General features: G+C 33.8%; 1 protein-coding gene across 3 annotated transcripts in view; it reads right to left on the bottom strand.

The window, feature by feature from the left end:
• The window catches only part of Slip1 (SLo interacting protein 1), a 198075-nt gene that overhangs the window by 162111 nt on the left and 9053 nt on the right, over positions 1–26911 (bottom strand). Inside the window, exon 1 of one of the 3 annotated variants that reach the window (XM_072908839.1) lies at positions 8523–8553. The exons of the other annotated variants lie outside the window; for them this stretch is intronic. Coding sequence (XP_072764940.1) covers positions 8523–8538 — 16 coding nt within the window. The 5' untranslated portion in view covers positions 8539–8553. Of the gene's footprint in view, positions 1–8522; positions 8554–26911 lie in introns of those variants that run through there. 3 annotated transcript variants of the gene reach the window in all.

Genomic DNA, 26911 nt, shown 5'->3' with positions numbered 1-26911 from the left:
AGTCGAATGACTAAGCGCGAAAGGAATAAATTGATACCACGCGATAACCAGCTGCGGCTGATAACAATTGAGAGATTGACGTTGCGAACATGAATATAACCATAGATGGTCTGCCGCATCGATAAGATGTAATCTCACGAACCGGTAATCATATCAACAACTGTATTAAAATTTCTTATAAAAAGAATATATACTTTTGTCACAAAATCTTTCTTTTTCACTATTCGCGAGCCATATGTCTTATTAAAAATTAAATAAATATAAGTAAATTCATACATTTTTTATTCTAAGATATAACGATAGTATTAGTAAATATATATATATATATATATATATATATATAATATAAATCTATTTTTATACATGTAATTTATATTTATATAAATTTTTAATTTATATCTTACAACTTGAAACAAAAAATTTGATTTAATCTGATTTTTTTAAATTATGTATATATCAAAGATTCATTTTAATTAATTATTATATAATTTGTACATTCTCTATCATTTTGCAATAAAAATTTTTGACCTTGCAAGCACGATCGATGCGATTGTTAACCCTCGTTTTAGCCTCTGACGTCAAGCAAGATCACTAGTATCGTCCTACGTAATTATCCATTGAAGGGTTATCAGTCGACTGAAATTACGCGTGCGACCGTATATACCAGGATGCAAGCGACGACACGATGTAAACAGCACGTAATCACGCGTTTACGGTGAAACGCAACGAACCGACCAATCAACCGGCCATTCTACTGACCCAACTTTCATTATCGCCGTTCGCTCGCTCGACAATTTGTGCACTATTGTCCTGACAAATCTGCTTTTTCGCCAAAGCATGAGTGTTAATTAACTAATTAGTCAGCATCCGTGGTCACTGTACCTTTAAATCTAAAATTAATCCGCGGAAACCTTATCAATCCTCGATTGCATCGTTTTAACTAATTTCAAATGTAAAAAAAAATACAGGATGTTTATTCAAATTTTGTAAAAAAATTCTTTTAATCTCCTGATCCTCTAGGTCTTTCAAAATTCCTAGCAAGAGAATATTTTGTATATACAATTTTCTCTAAAATGAATTTTTTATTGCATGCATTTTCTAATGTTTCAAGTGATTTATGTAAATATATATTGAAAAAAAACTGAATCATTTTCATAAGATAAGCAATTTTCACATTAAAAATTACAAAGAATATGTAATATATTCAATATTTTATTAAGACATTAAATATAAAGGAAAAAAAAAATATATATATATATATATATATATATATATTTATAATAAATTTGAAACATAATTTGCTTTTTATGAAAACAAAATTATCAAAAAATTTCCTGAATTCCAAATAAAATAAGAATTCATTCTTAATTTTTCCAATACAAAAGAAATCTCTGAGAATTTCAGGTTTTCCTTGTTTTTCCAAGAAGCAAACATTCTAAGTAATATTAATTTCACGATTAATTTGTACATAAAGTTGCATTTCACCCGAATCCAAAATACTTGACAGATATTAAATGAAACCTAGAGATGTGTTAAGAGTGCACCGATAAAAACGCTCATCCAATAAAACGGGGGAGATTTTATAAGACGCGCATTTCCGGAAGAAGAATCCAAGCTAGACAATTTAATCTCTTTAATCCTCGCAGTGCAACACTTGGAACATTACACGATCCGTTACACGGAGATGAAAGCGTGGCCCGGGGACTGTAAATCGCGAGCGATATCCTGAATCGATTCACACAACTTTTCTTGGTTTTCTCAGTCTCCTTCCACTTTTCCTCCCGTCTCCGGGCAATCTGATGCAAGCCGAAAGATCGCGCGCTTATTGCACATTCCGACATTCTCGCGAGTTTTACACCTCGCCCCCTTCTTTACAAAAGGAACGCTGCCAGGAAAATAACAGAAATTCCACCGAGAAGTTATGTATCTCGCCTACATATCATCCGCGCGATATTTCAGGCTGAGGAAAAGGAAGAGCTTTCGGAGGAATAAAAGACGCCGTTCAATATCCCTCCATTGCATATAAAAGCCTTATTATATTAAAGATTATAAAATAAAAAATAATGCTAACCTATAATATGAATATTATAACTGAATATAAATTAAGTTGATTTTTAAAATATTGTATAATATTATATTAATTTATATGGCTAAAACAAATAAAACTTTATTACGTTTTTATATTATTATTAAGGATTGAATTTTTATTAATAATTGCTACTTTTTTATTATCTCTATTTAATTAATGAGATTTGTTATTCGGAATCGTCCCAAGATATTTAAAATGATATGTTTTCGTATTATAATCAGATTTGATTAATATTAATAACTGTCCTAGCTTTTTTTTTACCTACTGCTTTCCTCTAAGTATCCTAAGATTACGAGTATTCCGGCGAGACCTTTTCACGCAAGATCCCGTATGTGTGATGCAATATTTCAGGAATTACGGTAATCCGCAAAATCTAGCAACTTATACGCTCGAGGAGACCTTCCAACTTCCGGTTCGACACCTTCATTGTCATGGGGATAGACCTTAACAGAGCATCACATTATTCTCGGACGATCTAACTTTTCCGGTTTCTTATATCCCTTCTATGCATATCCATGAAAGTATTATCATCTTTTAGGGAAGACGAAGTAAAAAAACGAAATCAGAGGAAATCTTTTTATGATTAATAAAAAAAAAAAATATTTCATTCTATCGTAACATTATTATATTGTTGTAATTATATTATCCTCGGAAACTATATCACGAAAAAATAAGATATATTTGTTTATTATTGCATTCCTGTTTACTTAACTTAAATGCATATCGTGATACTACAAAATTTAATTAAAAGTATTATAAATAAGTCTAATAATCAGGAAGGTTTATTTTGTAGGAAGAATCAAATTACTTACATTCTAAAGATAAAAGGATTAAGCTTTTATAATAAATTCTCTAGAGAAATATTATAATTTTGTAAAATGTAAAAAAAAATCTTTTTATATAATCACTTCACAAATTTATGTCTGCAGTCTTTTATTGTTAATTAATATTGCAAGGGCTTCGGATATCCGATGTCCCGAACAAAGACGACGACGCTGGCGGTCCTAAAGGGCCATCCTTATTACCCTTTACGATCCCTTCAGCGCTCCCCCTTTCGCGCCTTCGGAAACGCCGAGATTACGAAGCGGCTCGCAACATCAACCCCCGGTATAAGATCCGATAAAAATATCTCGTTCGACGCGTTCAGCTCGCCCTTTTTCCTTCAAGACGATGGGCAGGCGGAAGCCAAATCCTACGTTATATCCGGCTCGTATACTTTCCCTCCCGATAATTGTGGCGTTCCCCCATTTTCCACCACCATTCAGCTGCCGTGTCAAGAATTTTACGTTCAAGAACCCTCTACAAAATTACTCTTCAAATCATTCTGATATGACATCAAAAGCGTCTTAGTTTCACTTTTTATGTAGTTTAAAAATATTTATAGTTTTGCATTACATTATTTTCACGAACGTACAAATGTCATACATTATTATTAAAATTATTAAATATATCAAAATCACATTACCATATTTATTAGAATTATCAAAAAATGTATAATACAAAATATCATAAAAAAAAGTATAAAATGATGGAAACTCGAGGCTGGCTAAAATAAAAGATAAAGAATTTTTGAAATTGCGTTGCAGGAACGTTACGCTTAAAAGTTACGGGTCTGTTACAATATACGTGCGCATTCGAATAAACAAGTAGAGTTCACGTTTTCAGACCGCACACGAGTAGAAATTTTGGGTGCAGGCTCGTTACAACACAGCTCATTCGCGTTCTTCTCGGTAGCAGTTTTTCGGAACTTTCGAGAACCCGTTGTATGCCCGAGAGGAATCTAAAGTTTCACATGCACAGATAGCCCATTGTATAGCAGTACGAGTAGGACACCCCTCGTTGTTTCCGCGAAATGCAGACACATTCGATGCAATTGGACTGGTTCAACGAGGGTGTGTCCGTAGGAAAAAAGAAACCTAAGTAAGACAAAAATCGAGAGAAACAGAGAGAGAGAGAGAGAGAGAGAGAGAGAGAGAGAGAGAGAGAAAAAGAGCTCCCAAGGGATAAATTGGCACGGAAGAACGACGCGCATTCAATGCGCGTGGAATCTCCGGAATCCACCTCGGAAACTGACAAGTGAAAAGTGTCCCTCTGTCTATCGCGGTTTTTCCCATGTTCCGACTGTCAATCACGAACCGCTACCATACACTGCTGGTTGTCTGAATTGTCGCGGGTCATTGCCCTGAAACAGCTTATTAAATCCGAAGTTTGGCATGCGGCAAAAAAAAAAAAATTCTTTTACATCGCGAGTGACTTGCTGATCAATTTTACACAATCTCTATTATTTATATTATTTTATTTAAACCAGAAAAATTTTGTAGATAAAGTATAATTTTAAATTATTCGTATATTAAAAATATATATTAAATATATACTGAAAAGTATCGATATGAGACACTGTATTCCTTCAAGTAAAAGAATAATTAAAATTCCTTACAATTTATAAAAATAATTCTTTTCGTACGTCATTGCGAAAACAATTTTAAATCATCGTTTGAAACACTAATTTCTCTGTTTTGAAATTTTTTTCTTTTTTTATACTTGGTTTTTTTTACGTCAAAAGTCTTGAAAATAATGGTAAATATGACACGCGCTATATTTCGTTCCGGCGGGGGAGGATCGCGACGGCGTCACGCGTGATAAACCGGAATTACCAGTGCGCGTGTATGTCACGTGGAAAAAATCGTGTTTTACACGGCTTGTGATCGTTCAAAAGCGACCAGTGATTTATCAATCCCGTAGCAACCGGTGGCGCGCAAGCACTTCCCAAACGTGGGAGGAGAACAAAATCGCGAATGAGAAGGAGATCCTGCTGGACGATGATGATGGGGGTGAGAAAGAGGAACAAAGGAAGGGCCCGGCCTGCCATATTTTTTGCCATCCAAAAATGGCGGCCTTTCGGCCGACCGTTTTGTCGGGACGATATTTACTTGTCGTCCTTCGAAACAAATTACCGCGGCTGTTCGCATACGGCAAAACGATCCTCCATCATTCGATCGCCGAGAGGGAGAAACTGACGAGTGAGAAATGACTTTTAATAAAGTGATACTAAAAAAATATGAATATCTTTATTTCTATGCTTTTTCGTTTATATAATTTCATTCATATAATTGCGTTAAATACTTTCAAAAAAATGTCATACACAAAAATAAACAATTTTTATTTATAACAATTAATATTTTTGCCTAAATATAGTTCATGAAATTTATGGATAGTGATTTTAAATTATTAATTAAAAATTTTATTAAATTATTTAATAATCATTAAATCATTATCTAAAGTATTAATTAAAATTTTATTTATATTATATTTATTAAACTTATATATATATATATATATATAATTTATAAATTAAACATTATTGTGACATTGATACCAAATATTGTGATAATACTCGATTGAATAAAAATATCGAAAGTTTTCTTACAATAACTATTCCTGACAACGAGTGTGAAAAACTAATAAAAAAAGAAGAAGAAAGAAAAGAGAAGAGAAAGATAAAAATTTTCGAAAATTTTAAAGGGACGTTTCTGGCTCGGAAAATCTTCGATCAGGATAAGTTGGGTTTAAGTTTCGGTTCAATTGTGGCGCAAGTTCTACTATGAGTGGGTCGAGGTTCGAGATGGCTGCGGTTTGGTAGCGGCAGCCAAGTCGAAAGCGAGTTTTCAGCCGAGGCTCCATGTCGAGAAGGTGGAGGTCAACCTTTGAGGTCGCCGCGATAAGCTTACCGTTAAGTCGCCGTTACTCTTCGAGGTGCACGAGGATAAAAGCTAGTTTTAACATGCAATAAATCCGAATCGGTGGCGTACAACAGGGTACACATAACGTCTTAGATTCGATCAATTTTCAGTATAAATTTAAAGCATTGATTACCATTTTTAATAATTAAAAAAAATTGGAAATCGAAATATATTATATTATAAAAAAATAAAATGTTATATTGTCTCTACAAGTCTCTTTATTAAACTGTCCAAATTTTATTTAAAAAATCAGACCTACATTTCTACACCCTTTTCTTTTTAATAGATAATTTTTAAATGTTACCACATTATTAGCTCAAACTAAAATTAGATTAAATTCTTAAATAGTTAATTTTAAAAATTTATTTTCTAGATATAAATTTATTTAAAATAAACATTCTAGATTAGCAGTCTTCCAAAATCTTTATTATCATGCTTATTAATTTCGATTTAAGTTTGATGTGTCTTAAACAATCATAATACCCCGAATGTGTAAAAATTATTCGCACGCAAAAACGAAAGCTTCTTCGAATTTATGTATCCTCACCAAAGTTGTCGCATTTCAACGACTTAAATCCCCGGCCGCAGCGTTTTACACGTATATATCAGCGATTATTTTCGATCGTTTATGCATATAGGGATCAGGCTAATGCTGTTACACGGAAATCACGCAACGAAGTATCCTCGAGATGTATCCTATGACGGGGAGCATGTGTTCGCGAGTCTCGATCCTCCTGATCTGATTATACCAAACACTCGGGTCGAGAACGCGACGATGCGGCATACATACACATACACATGTATATGCGAGCGCCGAGATGCAACGCAGAAATGCACGGCACGGGAATGTTAACGCGATTACAACGTAATTCATAAACTATGCCGTTAAGTCTAGCGGGGCAAGGATCGAAGGCACTTTCAGAGTTCCGTGCAGGAACAGCCGCGCACCCCAAGCGCACACATATATACCGGGTGATCCGATTAGCGAACGTCCCTATCCATCCTCTCAGCCGGAATTTCACGGAGCCCTCCGTGTTATCTCTCGCTCTCGCTCTCGCTCTCCATCTCCATCTCCAACAGCACTTCGGCAAACGAAGTGCTCCAGGAGATCATCCTGCGCTGCTTCCTCCTCCAGGAGGACGAGGAGGATCCGCGAATTTCGAGACCAACCTGGGAGAAGTTAATCCGCGCAGGCACACAGGAAATAACGCCGACGTCACGCGGCTAAATTATTTATACGTAAATTGCATGAGGGGGGAAAAAAAAATACTCTCGTAAGTATAGTTCCCTCTTGACGAGAGATCGTTCGACGTGTAAAATTATTTGAACGAACATCGAGGATCGTAGAGAAATAAATATCAATTCGCCAAATTCGATAGTTAATTGTAAAACCCGTTTTTTCCCAACTATATCTATTACCTTTTCAAATAAGTTTTAATCGTAACTTGATATTAAGTCTTGATTGTGATTGTAAAACTAATTCAGAAAAATTATAAAATGTAATTGAAATGATTTTTCTCCGTTAAGATGTTATATTCAATTTTTCTACATTTAATTTTACGGATAATAATAAATATAAAATACTCGCAACTCGCCAGCGTTACAATTAAAACAGCACGCTTGTATTTTCCGTAGTTGTGATTAACTCGTCAGGCGGAAATAGTTATAATTAGTGCAACATTCCTGCGAGAGTTGAGCCGCGGGCATCCCTGTTTGATAAAACCAATGTAGCCCACCATTGAAGGCATTGTTAATTACATACGCGATTTACATGTACTCTTTTGTAAAAAAAAAAAAAAAAAAAAAGCGTAGACTGAAAGTCGAAAAATGCTCGATGATAAAAAGTAAAACTTGTAAAGTTTGTGAAGCAGACAAATGAAAATTGTGTCAATCAATCCATTCCGCAAAAGCTGTCGATTATCAACGTAATTTTTTTTTAAGTCTTAATACAGAAAAATCTGAGAATATAAATTGTTAAAAAATATGTTTGGTGCATATCAAATAATTTTGTGAGCATAACAACAAAGTTTGATTAAAATATTTCTCTTAACGTATGAAAAGCAAATCGAAATACGAACCCGAAGATATTATCTGAGAAAATATAACCGCCGAAAAAAAAATTGATCAAAAGAAAATCCAACACTCGCGATACTTCGCGATCGCACGGAGCTCTTCAAAGACGTGCCGATTTATTCATCTCTCCGCGTCGCGAATTTAGAATGCGAAATAACAGTGCACGACGACAGGGAATTTCGACTCGTAGTTTCCGCACCAAGTTTTCCCGGAGTCTTTCTACAGGTGAATCCATTATCTTGCCGAACAAGAACTCTCTCGCGAGAAAAACCTCGTTTTCGAATTACGTTAGTTCCGCCAGCCTCTCACAGGGCTGCGTTCTTGCCAAACAATGAAAAGGACGATAGATTTCGGATTCGTAAAAACCATCGATCACAAAATATAAAAATAATGTTAGCCTCTTTTCGATGATTTTGAAACAACAAAGTCCAAAAATTTCTTACCTGAACTCTCTTTGACATTTTTCATGGACTCGATCATTAAAGAACTAACCCGATATCTTGGTAAAAAAAAAAAAAAAATGAGGAAAAAAGAAAAAAAAAAAAACAGCGAGGGTTTGAGATGCAAACAAATCGCGAGCCACCCCATGTGTGAACATGTATATATCGAAAAGCACATACGGGGGCGATGGTGCATTAATGCACGAATTGAATATTCATACGAAAGCGGGGAGCCGCACCCTAGTCTTTTCCTTCCTTCCTTCCTTCCTTCTTCCACTCTTCTCCCCGCTTTTCACCCTAGACACATAATAACGTCTCTGTGACTACTATGTATGTTGTGACAGGAAGACAAAGAGCCTGCATATCTCTCATCTTGCAACGGTCTTCGAATCCGTAAATATCCATTATGCTAATAAAGTATCGAAACAATTTCGTTGTACAGCAACAATTCACCAACGTGTTTCTGACGAGGGAAATGTAAAGCCCCATGTAAATGTGAAAAAGATAATGCACATTCATAGCCAGCAAACTGAGTTGACAGTGATATGATAAACGCGTCGACAATAACTGTAAGTACTCATAACTTTTAGAAACAGCATATACTGTCACGTGAGAAGCGCGAATAAAATGATTCACAACTACCGTGTAAAACGCTGGGACTCCTTTTACATTATAAATAAAATGTGAATTTCAATTTTATTAGATATTTAATTAGATATTTTATTAGATATTTAAATAAATATTCGAATGAAATTTTTTATTCATGGAATTAAAAATAAAAAATAGTCTCATCTATATTTTCTAATTTTTTTTATTTTTAAAACTTCGTCGAATCATATTATTAATTAAAAGTATTTTTGTTTAAAAAAATAATTTTCACGGCTTGCACCTTTAATGGAGTAGTTTTTGATCTCACGAGAAAAAAGCGACACACCAATAGACGAAACGTTGATCGATGCGTTGGATATTTATGAAATTCCGAGACTCTTCATACGCTTCAGACTTGAATTTTTTCTCACGAATTCGCGATTCAACGGCGCGAAAATAATCGTCGGCTGTAAATGACAACCGTCGTGTGGCTGATTTTCTATTTTTCTTACCCGAGGAGTCGTTATCGTACGGGGGGTTGGACGCAGCGAGGCGAGCAGAAAGCACATTCAATAATGGCATGCACGAACGACTCGTGGAAATTAATTTGACGACTCGATGCGACGCGGAGGCGTGCAAATGAGTAGATATGTTTAAATGACGGCACGAGGTGCACGAGAAGAGAATAACGATCATATAATCGCGTGCATTCATTGTCGGCTTTGCTCGTCGGTTGCGCGGAGATTCCCAAAAATGATATTGTCAAATGGTATAAAATTATCAATATAATCTGTATCAACGTATGTCATGTTTTTCTAATTAAACAAAACTCATTTTAAAGTATCCTATATTAATATATTTAAGAGGCATATTCCATTAATATCATAATATTTTGAAATATTTTGCGAAAGAATATTCTCGATTAATACACAGAATATAAAAAATATAAAATTCTTATAATTAAAATTATTGTAAAAATATTATACAAGTTATAGTGCATGAACAATATTGACAAAAAAACTTGCAAAGAACATGTTCCAATAATGTTAAAAAGAAATTGTATAAATGTGTGTTTTTTAATAGTTTTTTAATAATAAAGTTATCGTGTTCGGAATGAATAAACTAACAATAAGTATAATTTCTTTTTAAAATTATATAAAATTTTACTAAAATTATCAATCTAGTCTGTATTAATGTATGTACGTCATGCTTTTCTGAATTATGAACTCAAAACTCATTTTAAAATATCTTCAATTAATATATATATATATATATATTTTAAATATTTCATTGCTACTATAATATTTTAAAACACTCGACAAAGAACAGTCTCGATTAATATAAAAATTATAAAACTCTTGTAATTAAAATTATTGTCAAAATAATTTAGAAATTATAGTACGAAAACAATATTGCCTAAAAAAATCTGTAAAGAACAATAATGTTAAAAACAATTTACGTACAAATACCTACATGTTTTTGTCTCATCGTAAAGTTTTCGAAACAAGTAGACTAAATTTGCAAAATTGTGTAATCTTTATACATAATTACTACAGAAATGTTGTCAATGAACAATAAAATTTTAATGTTTGCGATTTGCATCCAGACTGTCATTCCGCCGTAAAAAAAGCCAGCGTCAATCTGTATAGTGCGCATTATTATCGATACTAAACCAGTTTTCATGTCCTAACGACCTCGACATGAAACGCGTCTCGATAGGTGCGAGACGTATACGACAGAAAAATCGATATCCTTTAACGATGTCTTCGACTGTGCGACGCACAGTTAATATAACTAACAGCACAAGCCCGTTGCATTCGATTGCAATTTGTTTAAACCATTAAACATGCCTCTTTGTTAAAAAGACAATAGTTTCTAATAATCATTACTATCTATATATAATTGAATGATATTAAAATTGAGTTAATATTTTTGCGAAATAATTCAAAATATTTCACATCAACGACGTGTCAATATCAACAACTGCACGGTAATCGTATTGCGGAAAGCATAAATTAAAAGATAAACGAAAGGATGAAGAAGCGTTGAGTGACGTCTAGCGTGACTCGTATACGCGACGCGCGGAATGAAAAAGCATGTGGAGTTCATAAAGAGAAAGAAAATAAACGATGAAAAGATATAAATGCAAACTCCTTTAAAACGACATGGTGAAAGACCAAGGTTTGCCGGAAAAATGAATGAAAAAAACCATAGTAAATTCCGGTTTTTACTATCCTAGACTTTATCCAATAGAATAAATTAGCTATAAAAAACTATAAAAACACTATAGAAAATATATTTCTATAACTTTACATAAAAGATATTTTCGCTTTGATTTATTAATCACTTCACATAGTTTAAAAAATGAAATCAATGTAATAATCTTTTTTAATTCAAATAAAAATGTTAAATCTTTAAAAGAAAAACTTTGAAGATATAAATATTACTAAATTTTTATATTAATTTTTAATTAATAAGTCTAATAACGGTATTATAAAAAAAAAAAAAACTAATTTATTTGCTACGTCGATACGTAATCTGTTACGGATTTTATTTTGGATTATTTATTACAGATTTACTTTGAATAGTTTAAATTAGAAAACACAATTCTCTCAATTGACGAAAATAAAGATAAGATTTGCTATTTATTTTAATATTTTTAATATTAAAAAGAAAAACAGTTTTTGCCGATATTTATCACCAGCGTTTTTATTCCAAAAATGCGGAATTATGTCAACTCTGTGAAAAATAGAGAGAAAATCTCACGCTCATCTTTACAATTCCAAGATTTTCTCATTAAATACAGTAATTAATTATATTAAATTTTTTCTTTGTACATAATATTTCAAAGAGAACAGATTAATTCTGTTTGAAGAAATATTACACTTTGTGCAGAGCTAACGCGTAAACAAGAGAAAAGTTTTATAACTGATTTTCTTTTTTTTTTCACTTTTCGCCAATTTTCTGTTAATTACTCCCTTTAACAAAGAGAAAAAGCGACCACGATAGCGCTAGATAGCGCATCATAAAACTCCTTATCGTGGACCAGCTTTACATTTTAATCTCGTTTCGCGGTGAACTTAAACGCTTCTTATGAACTTTAAGCCGTTGTTCTATTTTCAACATCGCAAGGACAAAAGCAGGAACTCTCAAATGCCGCGATCAAGGCGTGGCAGTACTCGCAAACGCGCGAGAAAGAGACAGAAAAACAATAAAACTTTCTTAACAAACATTGAAAAACACATTTCGCAAAATATGATATGAAAACTCGCGCAAAAATTCTTAGATTGTTCTCTTAACTCAATAAACAATTTCTATAGAAACGAATATTTCGTTAATGCGACTTCCTATTAAGGTTCCTCCTACTTCACGTATTTAGTTTGCAAATAAAATGTAAAACTGGAAATAAAGAATAAAAAAGATCTCACATTAAAAGTTCTTACCGTACGGAAAAAATATATTTTGCCTTAATGAATAAATCATACTATATATTGTTTAAAAAAGCGAAATCAATATAATAATAGAAAGTCTTTTTTAATTCATATAAATATGTGAAATATTTGAAATAAGGACTCTGGAAATATAACTAAAGTTTTTATTTTCATCCTATTTCCAAGAGACCTTTGCGGACCTTTGTGTTCCTTTGTCAAGTTTAATCGTCAACAATTCGGAGGACAATAGAGGGACATCATCGTGGTAGGGCCAATCGTGTCTACCATATCGCTATAAAAATCTTCGTCACTGGAATGCGTCACGGATGCATCGGGATGGGTGTAAGAGCCCTCGAGCGGTTCTCGCGCGCGTGCCACGAGGTTAAAGGAGGTAGCCGTAGGGAAGGACGCGGTAGCATAGATAGCAAAAAGACCAGAACATACTAGCGCCGAGCAGCCGGGGAGAAGGCGAGGGGACAAAAGCGGAGAAGGTTGGTTTCATCCAGAAGGTAGGCTCCACTCGAGAGAGAGAGAAAGAGAGAGAGAGAGAGAGAGAGAGAGAGAAAGAGAGAGAGACGCGTCTAGCTTCCGGTACATAGCCGGTCGAGAGATAGCGGCTTACCTTGCTAGGGATAGCTCGTGTAGAGCTTGAGTTCCGAGGAATTTTATCTCTTTCTCTCTTTCTTTCTCTCTCTCTCTCTCTCTCTCGTCCAGAAAGCTTTTCCAACGCGTATCCAGCCGTACGCTTACAAGGTGCTGAAAAATTAAGATACGGTCGCGAAAAAAAGATAAACGCTACTCTTCTCGTAAAAACGCGAATATCAAACGAAAACATTTAGCTAAAATATAAAGAATAAAGATCGCACGGACTTTTGCTTTATTTGAAATATAGTGACATAGGATATCGCGTATGTTATTAATGTCATATATATATATATATATATATATATATATATATATATATATATATATATATATATATATGTTTAATAACTGTGCGGTGGAAGGTTGACTGAAAAAGTTCGGTGAGTGGAAAAAACCATGATAAAATCCTGATTTTGGAACATACTGGCAAAAACTATAAATATTAATATGTCACACTAAAATATAATTATATAACGTATGTAAAGTTGGCCCTTCAATATAAAAAAAAAAAAGATTGCTCCTTGAATTTTTTGCTCGCAAAATAACTGTGCGGTGGAAGGTTGACTGAAAAAGTTCGGTGAGTGGAAAAAACCATGATAAAATCCTGATTTTGGAACATACTGGCAAAAACTATAAATATTAATATGTCACACTAAAATATAATTATATAACGTATGTAAAGTTGGCCCTTCAATATAAAAAAAAAAAAAAAAAAAGATTGCTCCTTGAATTTTTTGCTCGCAAAATAAATTAAAAATCGTCTAAGGAGTTGTTATCTAGTCCTTTGTAAGTCTTTAACAGTTGGAGTAATAGAAATATTGTTTTTATTTATGTATGCACTATTTTTTTATAATGACTAGATAGCTTTTTATAATGACTAGATTAGATTAAGATTACGCTATCTAGCTCTTTGTAATTTTTTAACGGCTGGAGCAAAAAAATTATTTTTTACAGCACAAAATTAGCACATAATTTTCATATATATTTCTTTATATTTTGATAATTCAGCTTAATATAGCTTAAATTTTTATCAATATAAATGTAATTCGCGTGTTTCTTTCAATATCTTCTAACAAAAAAATAATTTATTTGCTTTGTTGTTGATTCTTAATCCATAACGGGTTTTATTTTGAAAGTTTAAATTAAAAAACACTTTTTCAATTGACGAATATCGAGAAAAAAATTTTCTATTTATTTTAATACTTTTAATAGAAAAGAGGTTTTGTCAGTTTTTTTCCGGAAAATATCGGTTTTTATCATCACGTAAATGTTAGCTAAAAAATGTGAAATTTTATCAATCTTGTTTAGCGGTATTATCTTACTGTTAGTTGTACTTTATTCAATTGTAGATGAATTAAAAGCCATTTTTTAGTATTATTTACATTATTATTTAATATAGACAATATAATATTAATTAATAATCGATATCTTAAAGTGTAATAAATAAATCTCATTAATAAATTAAATTTTAATTTCTATTTAATGAAAAATTAATTTAAAACGATACTTTGTAATTTGAAATACAATTCATTTTTCAATATATAAATAAGTATACCTAAATTTCTGTAAATATATATAAAAAGAATCTAGTCAAGAATTATTATTATATTACTGACAATAACGATCTTCAAAAAAAAAAACGCGAAAAAAGTGTGAGATATATGTGTGTATATATGTGTATATACACATATATCTCACACTTTGCTACCGGGACTACCGGGACTAATAACCGACAAAACCGACACGATCGATGATTAATTCAAGCGCCTTCAAGGAGATCGCCAGACCTCCTCTTGTTCTCCCCTTGCCGTCCCCTAATTACAACGTATCCGGGTGGAACGGGCGCGTCAGCAATAAAGTGTCGCAACATGTCATTAAGTGTGAAAAGCAGGCCTCGCGCGCGATTTCTGTCCAATGACATTACCTTTGTTGCCGGTCGATAAAGAACCGGATGGGCCCCCTTTACCTCCAAAAGCATTAACACGAGCGAAACGGGGTTACAAGAACGCGGACCCCCCGCAGGCGTTCCATCGAGGGGGTTGTTGGAAACCCCCTCCTTTCTTCCCCCCCCCACCCGTACCCGGCCACGCCGCAATTTGTCGCCCAGGTTTTCTTTTTTTCTCTCTCTCTCTCTCTCTCTCCTTCTCCTGACACTCGAACCGGCTCCGAAAATATCGAATTACGTCACGCGGTACATGTGTACAAATACTTGCGCGCGCGAAAGGCACGTTCTGTCGTTCGTGACACGCTGTAAATGTTTCCTCTCGCGCTCTCCAACAGGGGGGAGGCAGTGATGGAAGAATTCATATCACGTGGGCGGGATGCAATAAACGGCAAAAAGGAAAATTTTATATACGGTGACCGCAGTAAATGAAAATTCTGTCAATTTTTTAAATATCTCTATAAAATATTATTTCTATCCGCTTTTCTGAAAATTTATTTATATATATATATATTTCTTTTAAATTTCCTTTTATCAAAAATCTTGATAATAATGGAATGTCGCATTTCGGCTAATCTCGTACTAACGTTAGCGTTTTATACGTCCGTTTTCTAGGTACGATATCGATCGAGTGATAGAGAGAAAAGACTTGCGCGAACTAGGAGGACACGCGATATGAACAATCCAGAGAAAAACTCTGCGGAATTTACTCGGCGAGTTTTTTTTTTTTTATCTTTTTCATTGTTTGATCTCACGGGAAATGGCGGGCAGGTACAGATGGCAATGCGACAACGGCGGTGTAATAAGAGAGATACACAGACAGAATCACGACCGTCCAAGCTGCTGCTGCTGCTGCTGCAGTTTCGTGCAACCTGATTCGATTTTTTTCTCAGTCATGCACTTTTAAAAAGATGTGTGACGTAATAGTGTTTCGTTTGGTTCTTCCATATACCAGTCGCACTGCTTGGCCGATTTAATAAAACTGGCTCATATCGATTCGTCAGCAAATTAATCAAGAAAGATTTCAAAAAATTTCATTATATATATATATATATATGTAATATTAATATATAATAAGATTCGTTTAAATGTGTAATAAAACATTTCTTATTTAACGTATTAATTTTCAATACTCACTAGTCTTTCAATAAATGATGAATTTTAAAATATTAAAAATTTTTTCATCTTGAGAAATCATCATTTATAATAATCTATTTATATCCTAAATATATCCCAAACATATAGATTATAATTAAAATACACAACTAATATATTTGCATTAATTTCATATATTACCAATGTAAATTAATATAATATTAAAATATACATAGGAATTCTACCCTCCAGATATAAACAAGGCTATTCAAATCAGTCAAGCTCAGACCGATCATAATGTAATCTCTCTTGGCATTTGGTCAGTAAACGGCAGGTAATCCGCGTAATTGGGCAACATCGTACGAAAATATATTTAATTAGCTTCCTATACACACACATATATATATATATATATATATATATATATATATATATATATATATATACATCTTTCTCTCTCTTCCGTTTTAGATACGGTTGCATCCTTGCTGATCTGGTGATGACGCCGCTTGCGGTATTGCTGCTGGGAACGGTTGCCCGCAGCAGTTACGTTAATTAGTAATTATCCCGTACGTGCACCTGGTATTAGTGGCAACGTCTAACTAGTAGGCAGGTAGTCTAATACCGCCGCCGCGTTTGAGACGTTCCGTCCAAATTGCTGCCGTCCTGCGACTCCTTTATCTCGGTCGATGCTTCAAAGTCTAATCAGCAAGCGCGGGTGGCTCGCCATGATGACGCGAGGATGATCTTTAAGCTACGGAATTAATCGCGCAAAATTGCTATACTTCAACCTCGTCGCATTCCAAGATCAATGTAATCTTCCCTGCGAACTGTCGACAAACGCGCAACCCTTTGCATCGTAATTTTTATTCGCATTTGTGATGATAAAAATGATGGAATTGCTTTCCGATATTTATAAAGATTTTTTTTCGATAATTTAATCTTACATTTTTGAATATCGTTGTTAATGATCTTAATGATTATTATGTAATCGTTATGTTTAAGATGACGGATATAGAATATTTCGAGGGCCAATTGAGTATAATCAAAAATTAAATGACATATTCAATCAAAAATAAAAATGATACAAAAATGAATTTACTTGTCAGAATAGAAAAATTATGTTGATACAAAATAACAAATGTCAATTTTCATTTATAAATTTTTCACATTTTATAGTTTATCATAATTTTTTTTTTTTTCAAAATAAATTTCATTAAAAATTGATAAAATAAAGATTAAGAATAAACTACGTAATAAATAAATAATTTGTCTCTAAATTATTGTTGAATTATATATAATTTCTGTTATTATTCTTAAATTTTTTTTTAATTTACACTCCAAGTTAGAATAAATATGGCCGTGTAACATTTTCTTCCGTTTGCCTTTTTGTAACTCACAATCAGAACAAATACGCTAATATTTGAGTTAATCGCAGCTGTATCTCGTATTCCATTCGACTTTGCACGATCGATGGCGCATCCACTATCCTACTTTAAAGCTTGATTATTAATCTTAAGTAGACCTGGTTCAGAAACTGAAAGTTCATTTAAGATAGTAACTGATTAAGCTTGCGCTTTAATACATAATATATATAACGGAAGCTGGCAAGTTAAGTGCACATGCGTGGCATGAAGATTGCACTCTGCAAAATTGCAGCCCCGAGTATTCATCGGGAAAGATCTATCCTAACGAAATTCGAGCTCTCGAAGAACGACGCGCGATAACATAATGGGCGCTTCGGAAGAAGGGTCGAAAACGTACACGCGCACGCGATCTTGGAACGAGAAGGACGACGAAAACGATTGTCGTTACATGTATTACCCGCCTCGCCCGCGTCTTGAATCCTCTTCCGAGAGTAACGGGAGGAGGATTCAACCGTCGTAGCTCGGGTTGAATTTTTCGCTCCGATGGAAGCGCACTTAGCCGTAGGCGGTTTAGACACGAGGGAGAAACGTGGGGTCAAAGCCAGAGACGGATATAGAACATTTTCAAGTGACTATTGTGAAATTAAATGACACACTAAATCGAAAACAGAAGTGACATAAAATAATTTATTTTTTTTTGTTGGAATAAAAAAACATGATGTTGATAGAAAATAACAAAAAAAACGTCAATTTTTATTTATAAATTTTTCACATTTTACAGTCTATTGTAAGGGATAATATCTCGTCTTTCAAAAACAAATTTTATTAAAAAAATTGATCGAATAATCAAAAATGATTTAAGAATTAACCGAATAAAAAAGAAAATATGTGTTTCATTCTCCGTCCCTGATCGAAATGAAGCAGAGAAAAGTAAAAAGAGAACTTGACGAAGGCACGAGATGGAAAGAGAAGATCCGTGAAAATGCTGGGAAATCTTTAATCGTTGTGGCGACAATTTGAGACGCTCGACAAATGCTGACTATACTATGCTTGTTTTTAATTAAAAATCAGATGAAATAAAATTTTTAGTTTGCTTCCTAACGTTTGCCAAAATTTAATAATTAAAATAAAATAAAATGAAATATTCAAATAATTAAGGAAACCAGTGATGGACGTAAAATAAATTATAAATATCTCCAGAGAGAAGCAATTTTTACAAAATGATACTTTAATTTTTCTACACAACACGAGAAAATAAATATTGTATCTGATAAATTTGTTCATAAATTGTATCCTTAAGCTTTTAATAATAATTAAATTTTGTTAATAATATTTTGTAATAAAATTTTGCTCCGCAAAAATAAATTCTTGGATTTGCATGCTATTATCTCCTCGCTTACATCAAGTTTCCAAGTAGATGCGACAAGAAAACCAGTTAGAGATAGCGGCTGATTTACATCTTACCTCAATGGAATCTTACCGAATGCGATTCAACGTCAAACTTTCGTCTCAGTTTCGCTTCCGGGTAGATTGTAAAATAAAGTTACGCACACGATGGGCCGTGATAAAGCGCAATGTTGAGCTTCAACATCCGTGATCGTAAAAGAAATCGATGATTTCGGTTGCTCGGAAATCGCAGCGCGTGCGTGAGCGTTCACGCATGAGCTTCACGCAATTTAACGATTCTCAGTGAAATTGCGCGGAATTTATACCATGTAATATGCAAATTTCTGCCGAAGAGGCATTAGATTTCGGCATGTCGGCATTTAATACATGTATTAAAAGTAGAATATCTCGTTTCGCCGTAAATACAAATTCCTATAATCAATAATTTTTTGCACCAAGTTATGAGCAATTCTATTTATATCAAATGTAGGACGCAAAATGACTCACAATTAATTCTTTTACCTTTTTTAATTACGGACTTATAATCATCTTTAAAAAATATATAAATTGCGCACATCACATTAAATCAATCTTTCCGAAAAAGTCATAACATAAGAAAAACTTTTTTTACAAACAAAATAAAATCATACATTTTCATAGAAAAATATAAAAAATGTATCAATAATAATAATTATCTTAATCAATAGTACTTGAAAAATCTTGAAAAATGAAAAGTATATGAAGATCATTAGGCGATCATTAGTCGATACAAATGAATGAAGTCGGGGAAAAGTGAGGCAGGGACGAAAAAAGTGAGAAGCAAGATCCCTAAGATCCCCCTTTTATTGGAGCAAATGGCAATTAGCTCGAGAGCCCAAGAGCGTCTGGCGAAAAAATAATTAAAACACATCATTTCATCACCTCCTTTAGACCTAACGAACCTTGCGCGCCTCCTTGCTATCCTGTCTGTTACGGCAGCACCATGTAACATCCCCATTACAAGACGACAAGCAGTAAATTAATTGCAAATCTAGCAGTTGCGCATCGACGTGCGCATTCGACTGTGTTTGTAAATATATAGCGACGACTAAAAGTAATGGAATTATAGATAGTGTGTGTGTGAGAAATGGTAGAAACGCGAGATGATTACCAATCAACGTTAATATACGCTTTCATGCGTGATCCTAAAAGATAGTACAAGTATTAGATGGAAATACAAAAAAACGCACATTCTAATTCAATCGTTAACATATCGATTAATAAATTTCTCTTATGCGCAAAAAGAGAATACAAATTATAATCGAAGAGATTAGATAGTAAAACGAATTAATGAATTAAAACATCAAAATTGTATGAAGCTAATTTTCAAAAAATACATGGCAAAATTTTCAATATCCAGTACAATCACATCTGACGACGAGTAAAAACCTACTGATTGAATAATTAAAAAAATCAAAAATATATATCATAATAAATTATAAAATAATAATGAATATACAAATAATAATTATTGTAAAATAATCAAAAATAATAAAATTGTAAAAAAGATAAATTTTGGATATTACTGAGGATATAATAGTAATATATTTCCCGGAACGCGAGAAATATTCGGATTAAAGGAACTTGAATTTCGAGTGTACAATTCGTGGCGTTCGATTATGTTCGTTTGCTCTGGCACGTTTAACGTTAAATGCACGGAATTAGCGTCTGCTCCTCAACTAGGGTAAATTCCGACGGTAACAATGGTTTAACACCATCGTATAGTCAGCACGCTCGTCACTTCGTCTCTCGCGAATCGAAATTGCATATTTGGCGTTCGCGTGCGAAACCATCGCCGATATTTGTCCGCATTAAACGATGCAAGATGGCACGAGAGCGGTAATCATCGTTATTGCCGCGTACGATAATTAGAACAATAAACGCCAACTGCACACGACCGTTGATGACCCGGCACTTTACCGCGTACGGCATTTTGCTGCCCTCCCCCCCCCGTCTCCCCCGTTAAATCTAATACGAATCCTAATTTATATCTATGCACTTTATACGCTGTGTTTATCTACATACAAGCTGCATTTGCCCCGTCGTGCAATGCGAAAATTATCTTTCGTTCAAATAATATGAAAATTAAGCAAACGTAAGTAATAAAATGTTATATAGAAAAATATTAAAAATATACAAGCAATTAATAATATTTGAGAAGTTTAATATAAAAATACTCCATCCATACACATTAATATATTAAATAAAAATATTTATATAAAATATATATATATATATATATATATATATATATATATATATATATCTAATTGTCTTATAATTTTCAGACTAACGTAGTAAAAAAAAATCTAATTTAAAAATTGAACGAATCTCTTGATCTTATATATTTGCTATCCCCTTTATTCTTCTCTTTAATATCCCAAAATAACGAAACAATACGAAGAATAGGGCGTGCGGGCGCGAAAATACACAAACGCCGATAAATTGTCAGCGATAATTCTAATAGCATAGCCGTTTACGTCGATCGCGGGAAACGACGATGGTCCTTCGTCTGCGATGGGATTAATGCCGCACGACGGGGATTTATCGGTGCTTAGTCATTCGTGAAACTTGAGTGTAACTTGGGAAATTCGCCAACGCGAATTTATGGTCAGGCATGGACGGATATCTGAGAGATAGGTAAACCGGGCGCCGGCGTGTCTGCCAGCGAGCGAACGCGGTCCTAAACTCCCGCACGATAATTGCTCGGTTATGATAATCCTAGCGGCTGCCACCGCCACCGCCGCCGCCGCCGTCTCGACGCGGCGGCACGTGATATGCATTTAAATTGCGTCTCGATATTAAAGCGAACGCGTGGATCTCATCGTCTAATGAATTTCGCGTACGCAGCACGCGCCCTAAATTTACGGACACACCCTGCTGTGTACGTGTATTTTACACTCGTATGTCTCAGAGTCTCTCATCGCGACGATTCCCACGAAATCGACACAACCGTTGATGATAATTAAACATGATGCTAATTTATTAAAATTTAGTAAAATTAAAAGCTTTCCGCAAAGTCTTTCCGTAAGTCTTTAACAGTTAGAGTAATGGAAATATTTTTGTGAGTAAAATATAGCAAAAAAAATAGCAAAAAATTTGTGTACTATTAATTTTTTGTTTTTATTTATGTATGTGCAATTTTTTATAATGGCTAGATAGCTTAATCTTAAATAATTAGCAAACAATTTTCATATATATTTTTTTATGTTTTGATAATTTGGCTCAGATAGCTTAAGAGACCTTGATTTTTCGCCTAGGTAGACGTTAATGGAAATTTAATTAACGAGATTTCAAATCAACTAAGATTTATTAATATTTAATCGTATATTAATGCGATTATTTTACGAGAAAAAAAATTGCAAATTTGTTCCGATATATTTCTTAATTGGTTTGTCCTTTTTTTTTTTTTTTGGTTCTAGCTCTGACTCATCTGCTACAATACACAAGCATATAAATTTTCTTGCCCTTAAACGCGGCTCTTTTGACCATTTTGAGAGCATTCAGTGAGTTATATGTATAAAAGAACAGTGTGACTACGACACGTTTCGACTCTTGTATTCCGGCCATGTGGCGTCGTAATAAAGTTACATTCTTTCTATTTGTGAGACTACATACTTCGAGACCACCCAGAAGACACCGGCGGAATAACAAGTCAAGAGTTGGGAGACACTGGGTTTTAATACATACGTGATATCCACGCGAACGCAGAAACGGCAGAGTTTGCGCGTCTCTAATTTGACTTGTTGCAATAATTCGTGAACGGTGGAGAAACCTCGGGAAATAATGTTAATGATTTTCGGGCCCTCCCGAGAGAATTCTCTTTATCGAGTGAGATATTAAATCTCATTAACGGTGAGATTCCTGCCCGACGTGCGGCACCGTCTGCTTGCGAAAATTAAATCCATGTAAATTTCAATTTTCCACGCGAGATCAAATTAAAGCGCGAGCAAAAGAACAGTTCGAAAGTTCTTAATCGACAAGTTGCAAAAGCCATATTTAATAAAGAAAGAGAAAATCTCGAGCAAAAATTATATTTATTTCATTTATCATAATATTGATGTTAATTTATATTCAAATTAATAAATAAAAGAAAAAAACAAATAAAAGTAATCTTTCTCTCTCTCTCTCTCTCTCTGTGTCTTCGTGCTCGCACTTCGTACAACTTAATATTTATATCATTTCGTACATTCTCATTCATGCATAAAGATTAAAGATTAAAGAAGAAATTAATTTTCTACAATTTATATGCATTGTTTAAAAATGTAAGTGTCATGATGAGTGCGCTTGGTTGCGTTACATTCAAAGACACGTCTGGCAGAAATTAAACGCAGCTCTCTCGAGGACCTCGCAAATCTCATGCGTTTCCGCTTATCTCTACGATAACAAAGCCGGACGAGATTTTCCGCGCGCGCTGCTGCGCTTATTACATCCCTTTGTTCTTATGCAACGATGTCACGTGCGACTCCTTATACCGGAGAAAAGAGAGCAACATCATCTCTGGCTAATGCACTTCTCCTCTTCCTCCCTTTCCTTTTCCTGTTTTCTAAGAATCGGCGAAAATGCATCCATAAAATGCATTTATATGCACAAAGTAGCGGTGAATGTTATAGCTTCTCGTAAGCAACGACGAAAAGGGGTGCGAATGGGACTAATAATTTTTAGCGACGTGGACAAACAGAATCGTAATCTTTTGTTACCGGTTTTAGTTCGTTCTTCCCTCATGTTCGTCCTTCCCTTTTTGCGACATTAACGCTCGCAGTGCGAAGTCGAGAGACGAAAAGCGTTGAGCGCTTTGTATAAACAACTTTTTTCGATTAAAATTAAAATTTGCGATTAAACTCCCGTTGCAATTCCCATCAAAATTGAGATGCGCCGCAAAAATTGTAATCACACTTGATAGAAGCTATTTCGGAGGCTTTATTAATCTGCTACAGAGATGAGGTTAATAAATCCATAATACAATAATTACCCTTTTAAAGTAATGAATGAGTATATAATCATTTTTTATATATCAACTGTATGATATAAAAGATATAAAAAAGTATAAAAGAGAGAATCTTATTTGAAATTTAAAAAATTTTACATTTGGAGTTTTAAAAAATATTTTTCAATTCCCTGAAAACTGTTCATTAATTCAACAATTAAGATTTAACTTGAAAACTTTTTTATTGAATATATATATATATATATATATATATAAAAGTGTGCTCTCTCCAAATTTATGTAAAATATATAAAAATATATTAAAAAAATATATATATATAATACATAAAATATATGTATAATATATAAAATATATTAATACTATGCTTTTTTTAATTAATGACCCTGCCAGAATAATTATCAATAATTTGTAATTATTTCACGCAAACAGTGCCGTTACATAATCTAAAAAAATGCCGTAAATGATGGTAGTAAACTAATATAAAAGTTTCCGCGAAACGGAAACTCACGCTACTCATTAAACGAGACGAAAATGAATAAACAAAAGCCACGTACAAGCCACATTTTCTTTTAAAAAAAAGCGTCATATTCGTTGCCAAGACTAAATCATTAACAGCCATGGCAACTCATCTTTCATGGTCGACTCGTGGTTTTGTATTCGTTTCAATGCGCCAGATTCTCCGAGAAAAAAAAAAGATGTTTATTCACATTCTCGGTCGTGTGCAGTATCTCCGACACAAATAAGAAATTGTTCTACATATTCGTAAAAACGCGGCACAATTCGCTGCTATTCTATTATGGGCAAATGCGATGCAGTAATTTATAAATGTGAAATTTCTAAGAATAAGTGTAGAATACACGATCTTTGACTTTGTGACATATGTTGGTATAAATTATTTGTAAGATAAAATCTTCACTATTAAATAATTAAGTTTCGACTTTTTTTACTTGTAAAATGTTCCAAATTTATATAAAATATATTATTACTATATTTTTTTAATTAAACGACTCTGCCCTAAAAAATAATTATCAATTTCTAATTATCGTTACTATAAATATTATTTTACGCAGACTCTTAGTTCAGATAATAGCAAAATATTACTATCATATGGATGAATAAAAAAAAAATAGTTAAATCATTCTGGATGATGTATGTGCTCGATGATTAAGGCTCAAGTACTCTAAAGATGAACGTCGAGCTATGCAAAACATCACGTCGTTAAAGTTTTCGAGGCGTCGTCGGTCGCCTCTTTCAAGCATTCCCGGAGTGGTTTCGGATGACGACGGAACAAGACCGACACGATGTCGAAAAGCGAACGGCGTGTCGTAAAATCATCATCGGACGGCGGCTATTATGCAAATTACGATGGTAATTGTCGGATATCGGCGACGAAACGCGCGAAACGGGATCATATACTCTCGCAGAGCACGGCGCGGTGACGATTTGCGTGTGGCAATTTTCATTTCATTAGGTTTCGGTCCCCCCGTTGTACCCTTCTCGCCTTGTTATCCACCACTTCGGGAGAACAACGTGCGCGGATTTTTAACGGCCACTTTATATACGCCGGTCGAAAGATTGCTTCTCTCCCTCTCGTTACGGACGTTATCCCGTTGTTACGACACGCGGTACTTTTTCCCCGAGCTACGAAACACTGTGCATAAGTTTGCTTCGTTCATTAAGCGTTCAAGTTAAAACTTCATTAATTTAATAAACCCCGGTGCAGTTGATCTTGGATTAAACATGCGTTAATCCAAATAATCCAAGATTTAACAATTCATGTTTTAATAAATAATACATATATTTAACAATATTATATATAATATTTAATAAATAATATATAATATATATATGTATAATAAATTATATATATATATTTATCTGTCATTTTTTTAACACAAGACTTCGATGTAAAATTTATCAAGTTTTCCAAATTTGACAATTTCGAATTAAATCTAAATAATCATAAAAAAGAAAATATCTGCAAATGATAAGAAATACAGTTTTATTTTACTTAATTAATTCATATATGTATTATTATTGCATTGTGAAAAATACCATTTTGTCCGTTTGAAGTTCGAGAATAAAAAAGAAAAATAAATAAAACCTCAAGCCTGAAAATATATTTATATAATATAATCTCTGCGAGTTAGACATGATACATGTCTAATCACGTCAGCAGCAATTGTTGATTGCGACGAACGCAATCATCGTGTCATAGATGAAGCTCAATTAATCTCAAGCACTCCATTCTCACGTCATTCTCGCATCAGCAAATCGAAAGGAAAGGAGAACGCACTCGACTGCACGCCACAATAAGGTTGTGCACGAGGGTAAGCATTTATTGCCAGGCACTTATTTTAAACGGTTTATCGTCAACGGTGGTGCTCCACGGGGCATTTCGCCCTTGACTCATTATGAACGTCAGGGAATTTTATTTATGTCGTTCGTTTCTACCCCTCTCCCTTCGCTCAAGAGGCAGCAGCATCTGCGAACTTTCGAACTTTCGTAGAATCAAGAGTGTATGTGATTAAGTAATATACTTCCCTTAATTTCTACCATTTATTAACTTCCAAAATCTTGTACAAAACTTTAATATCATATGTAACTGCGTTTAATTGTTAAATTTAAATTATTATAAAAATAATACATTAAAGAAAAACTTTTTCGAAATTGATTTACGCATTTTTCAATGCCTTTTTTGACACATATGTGGAGATTGACACTGTGATTAATGTTTTAAAATTATTTACGGTTAAACAATAAACTATTTTAGAATTAAAGGACTGGTTGATTTTCTTATAAATCTGACTTTGTTAAAAAATTTCGCGCGACTGCGTACGAATTAAAAAGTCTCCGTGTTTGCGCAAACTTGAGCGCACAAATGCTTCAAAAGGGACCAGCCGCGGAGCCGCATGATAAATGCGCTCGTGATCGAGTCGGAGATAAATGAGGTAGGCGCGTGTGCACGTGACGTGGGGGTGTCTACGTACAGGCTCGCTTCACTACGCATTTACACACTCTCTCTCACTCTCATTCTAAATTTATATATCTCTCTATATTCGCTTATAGATTACGCTTATATATGCTTCGCTCATGTAGTTTTTTTATTACGAACTTTGAATATATAT

The sequence above is a fragment of the Anoplolepis gracilipes genome, chromosome 16 (assembly GCF_047496725.1).
Source record: "Anoplolepis gracilipes chromosome 16, ASM4749672v1, whole genome shotgun sequence".
Taxonomy (NCBI): Eukaryota; Metazoa; Arthropoda; class Insecta; order Hymenoptera; family Formicidae; genus Anoplolepis; species Anoplolepis gracilipes.
This window is presented reverse-complemented; position numbering and strand designations above follow the sequence as displayed.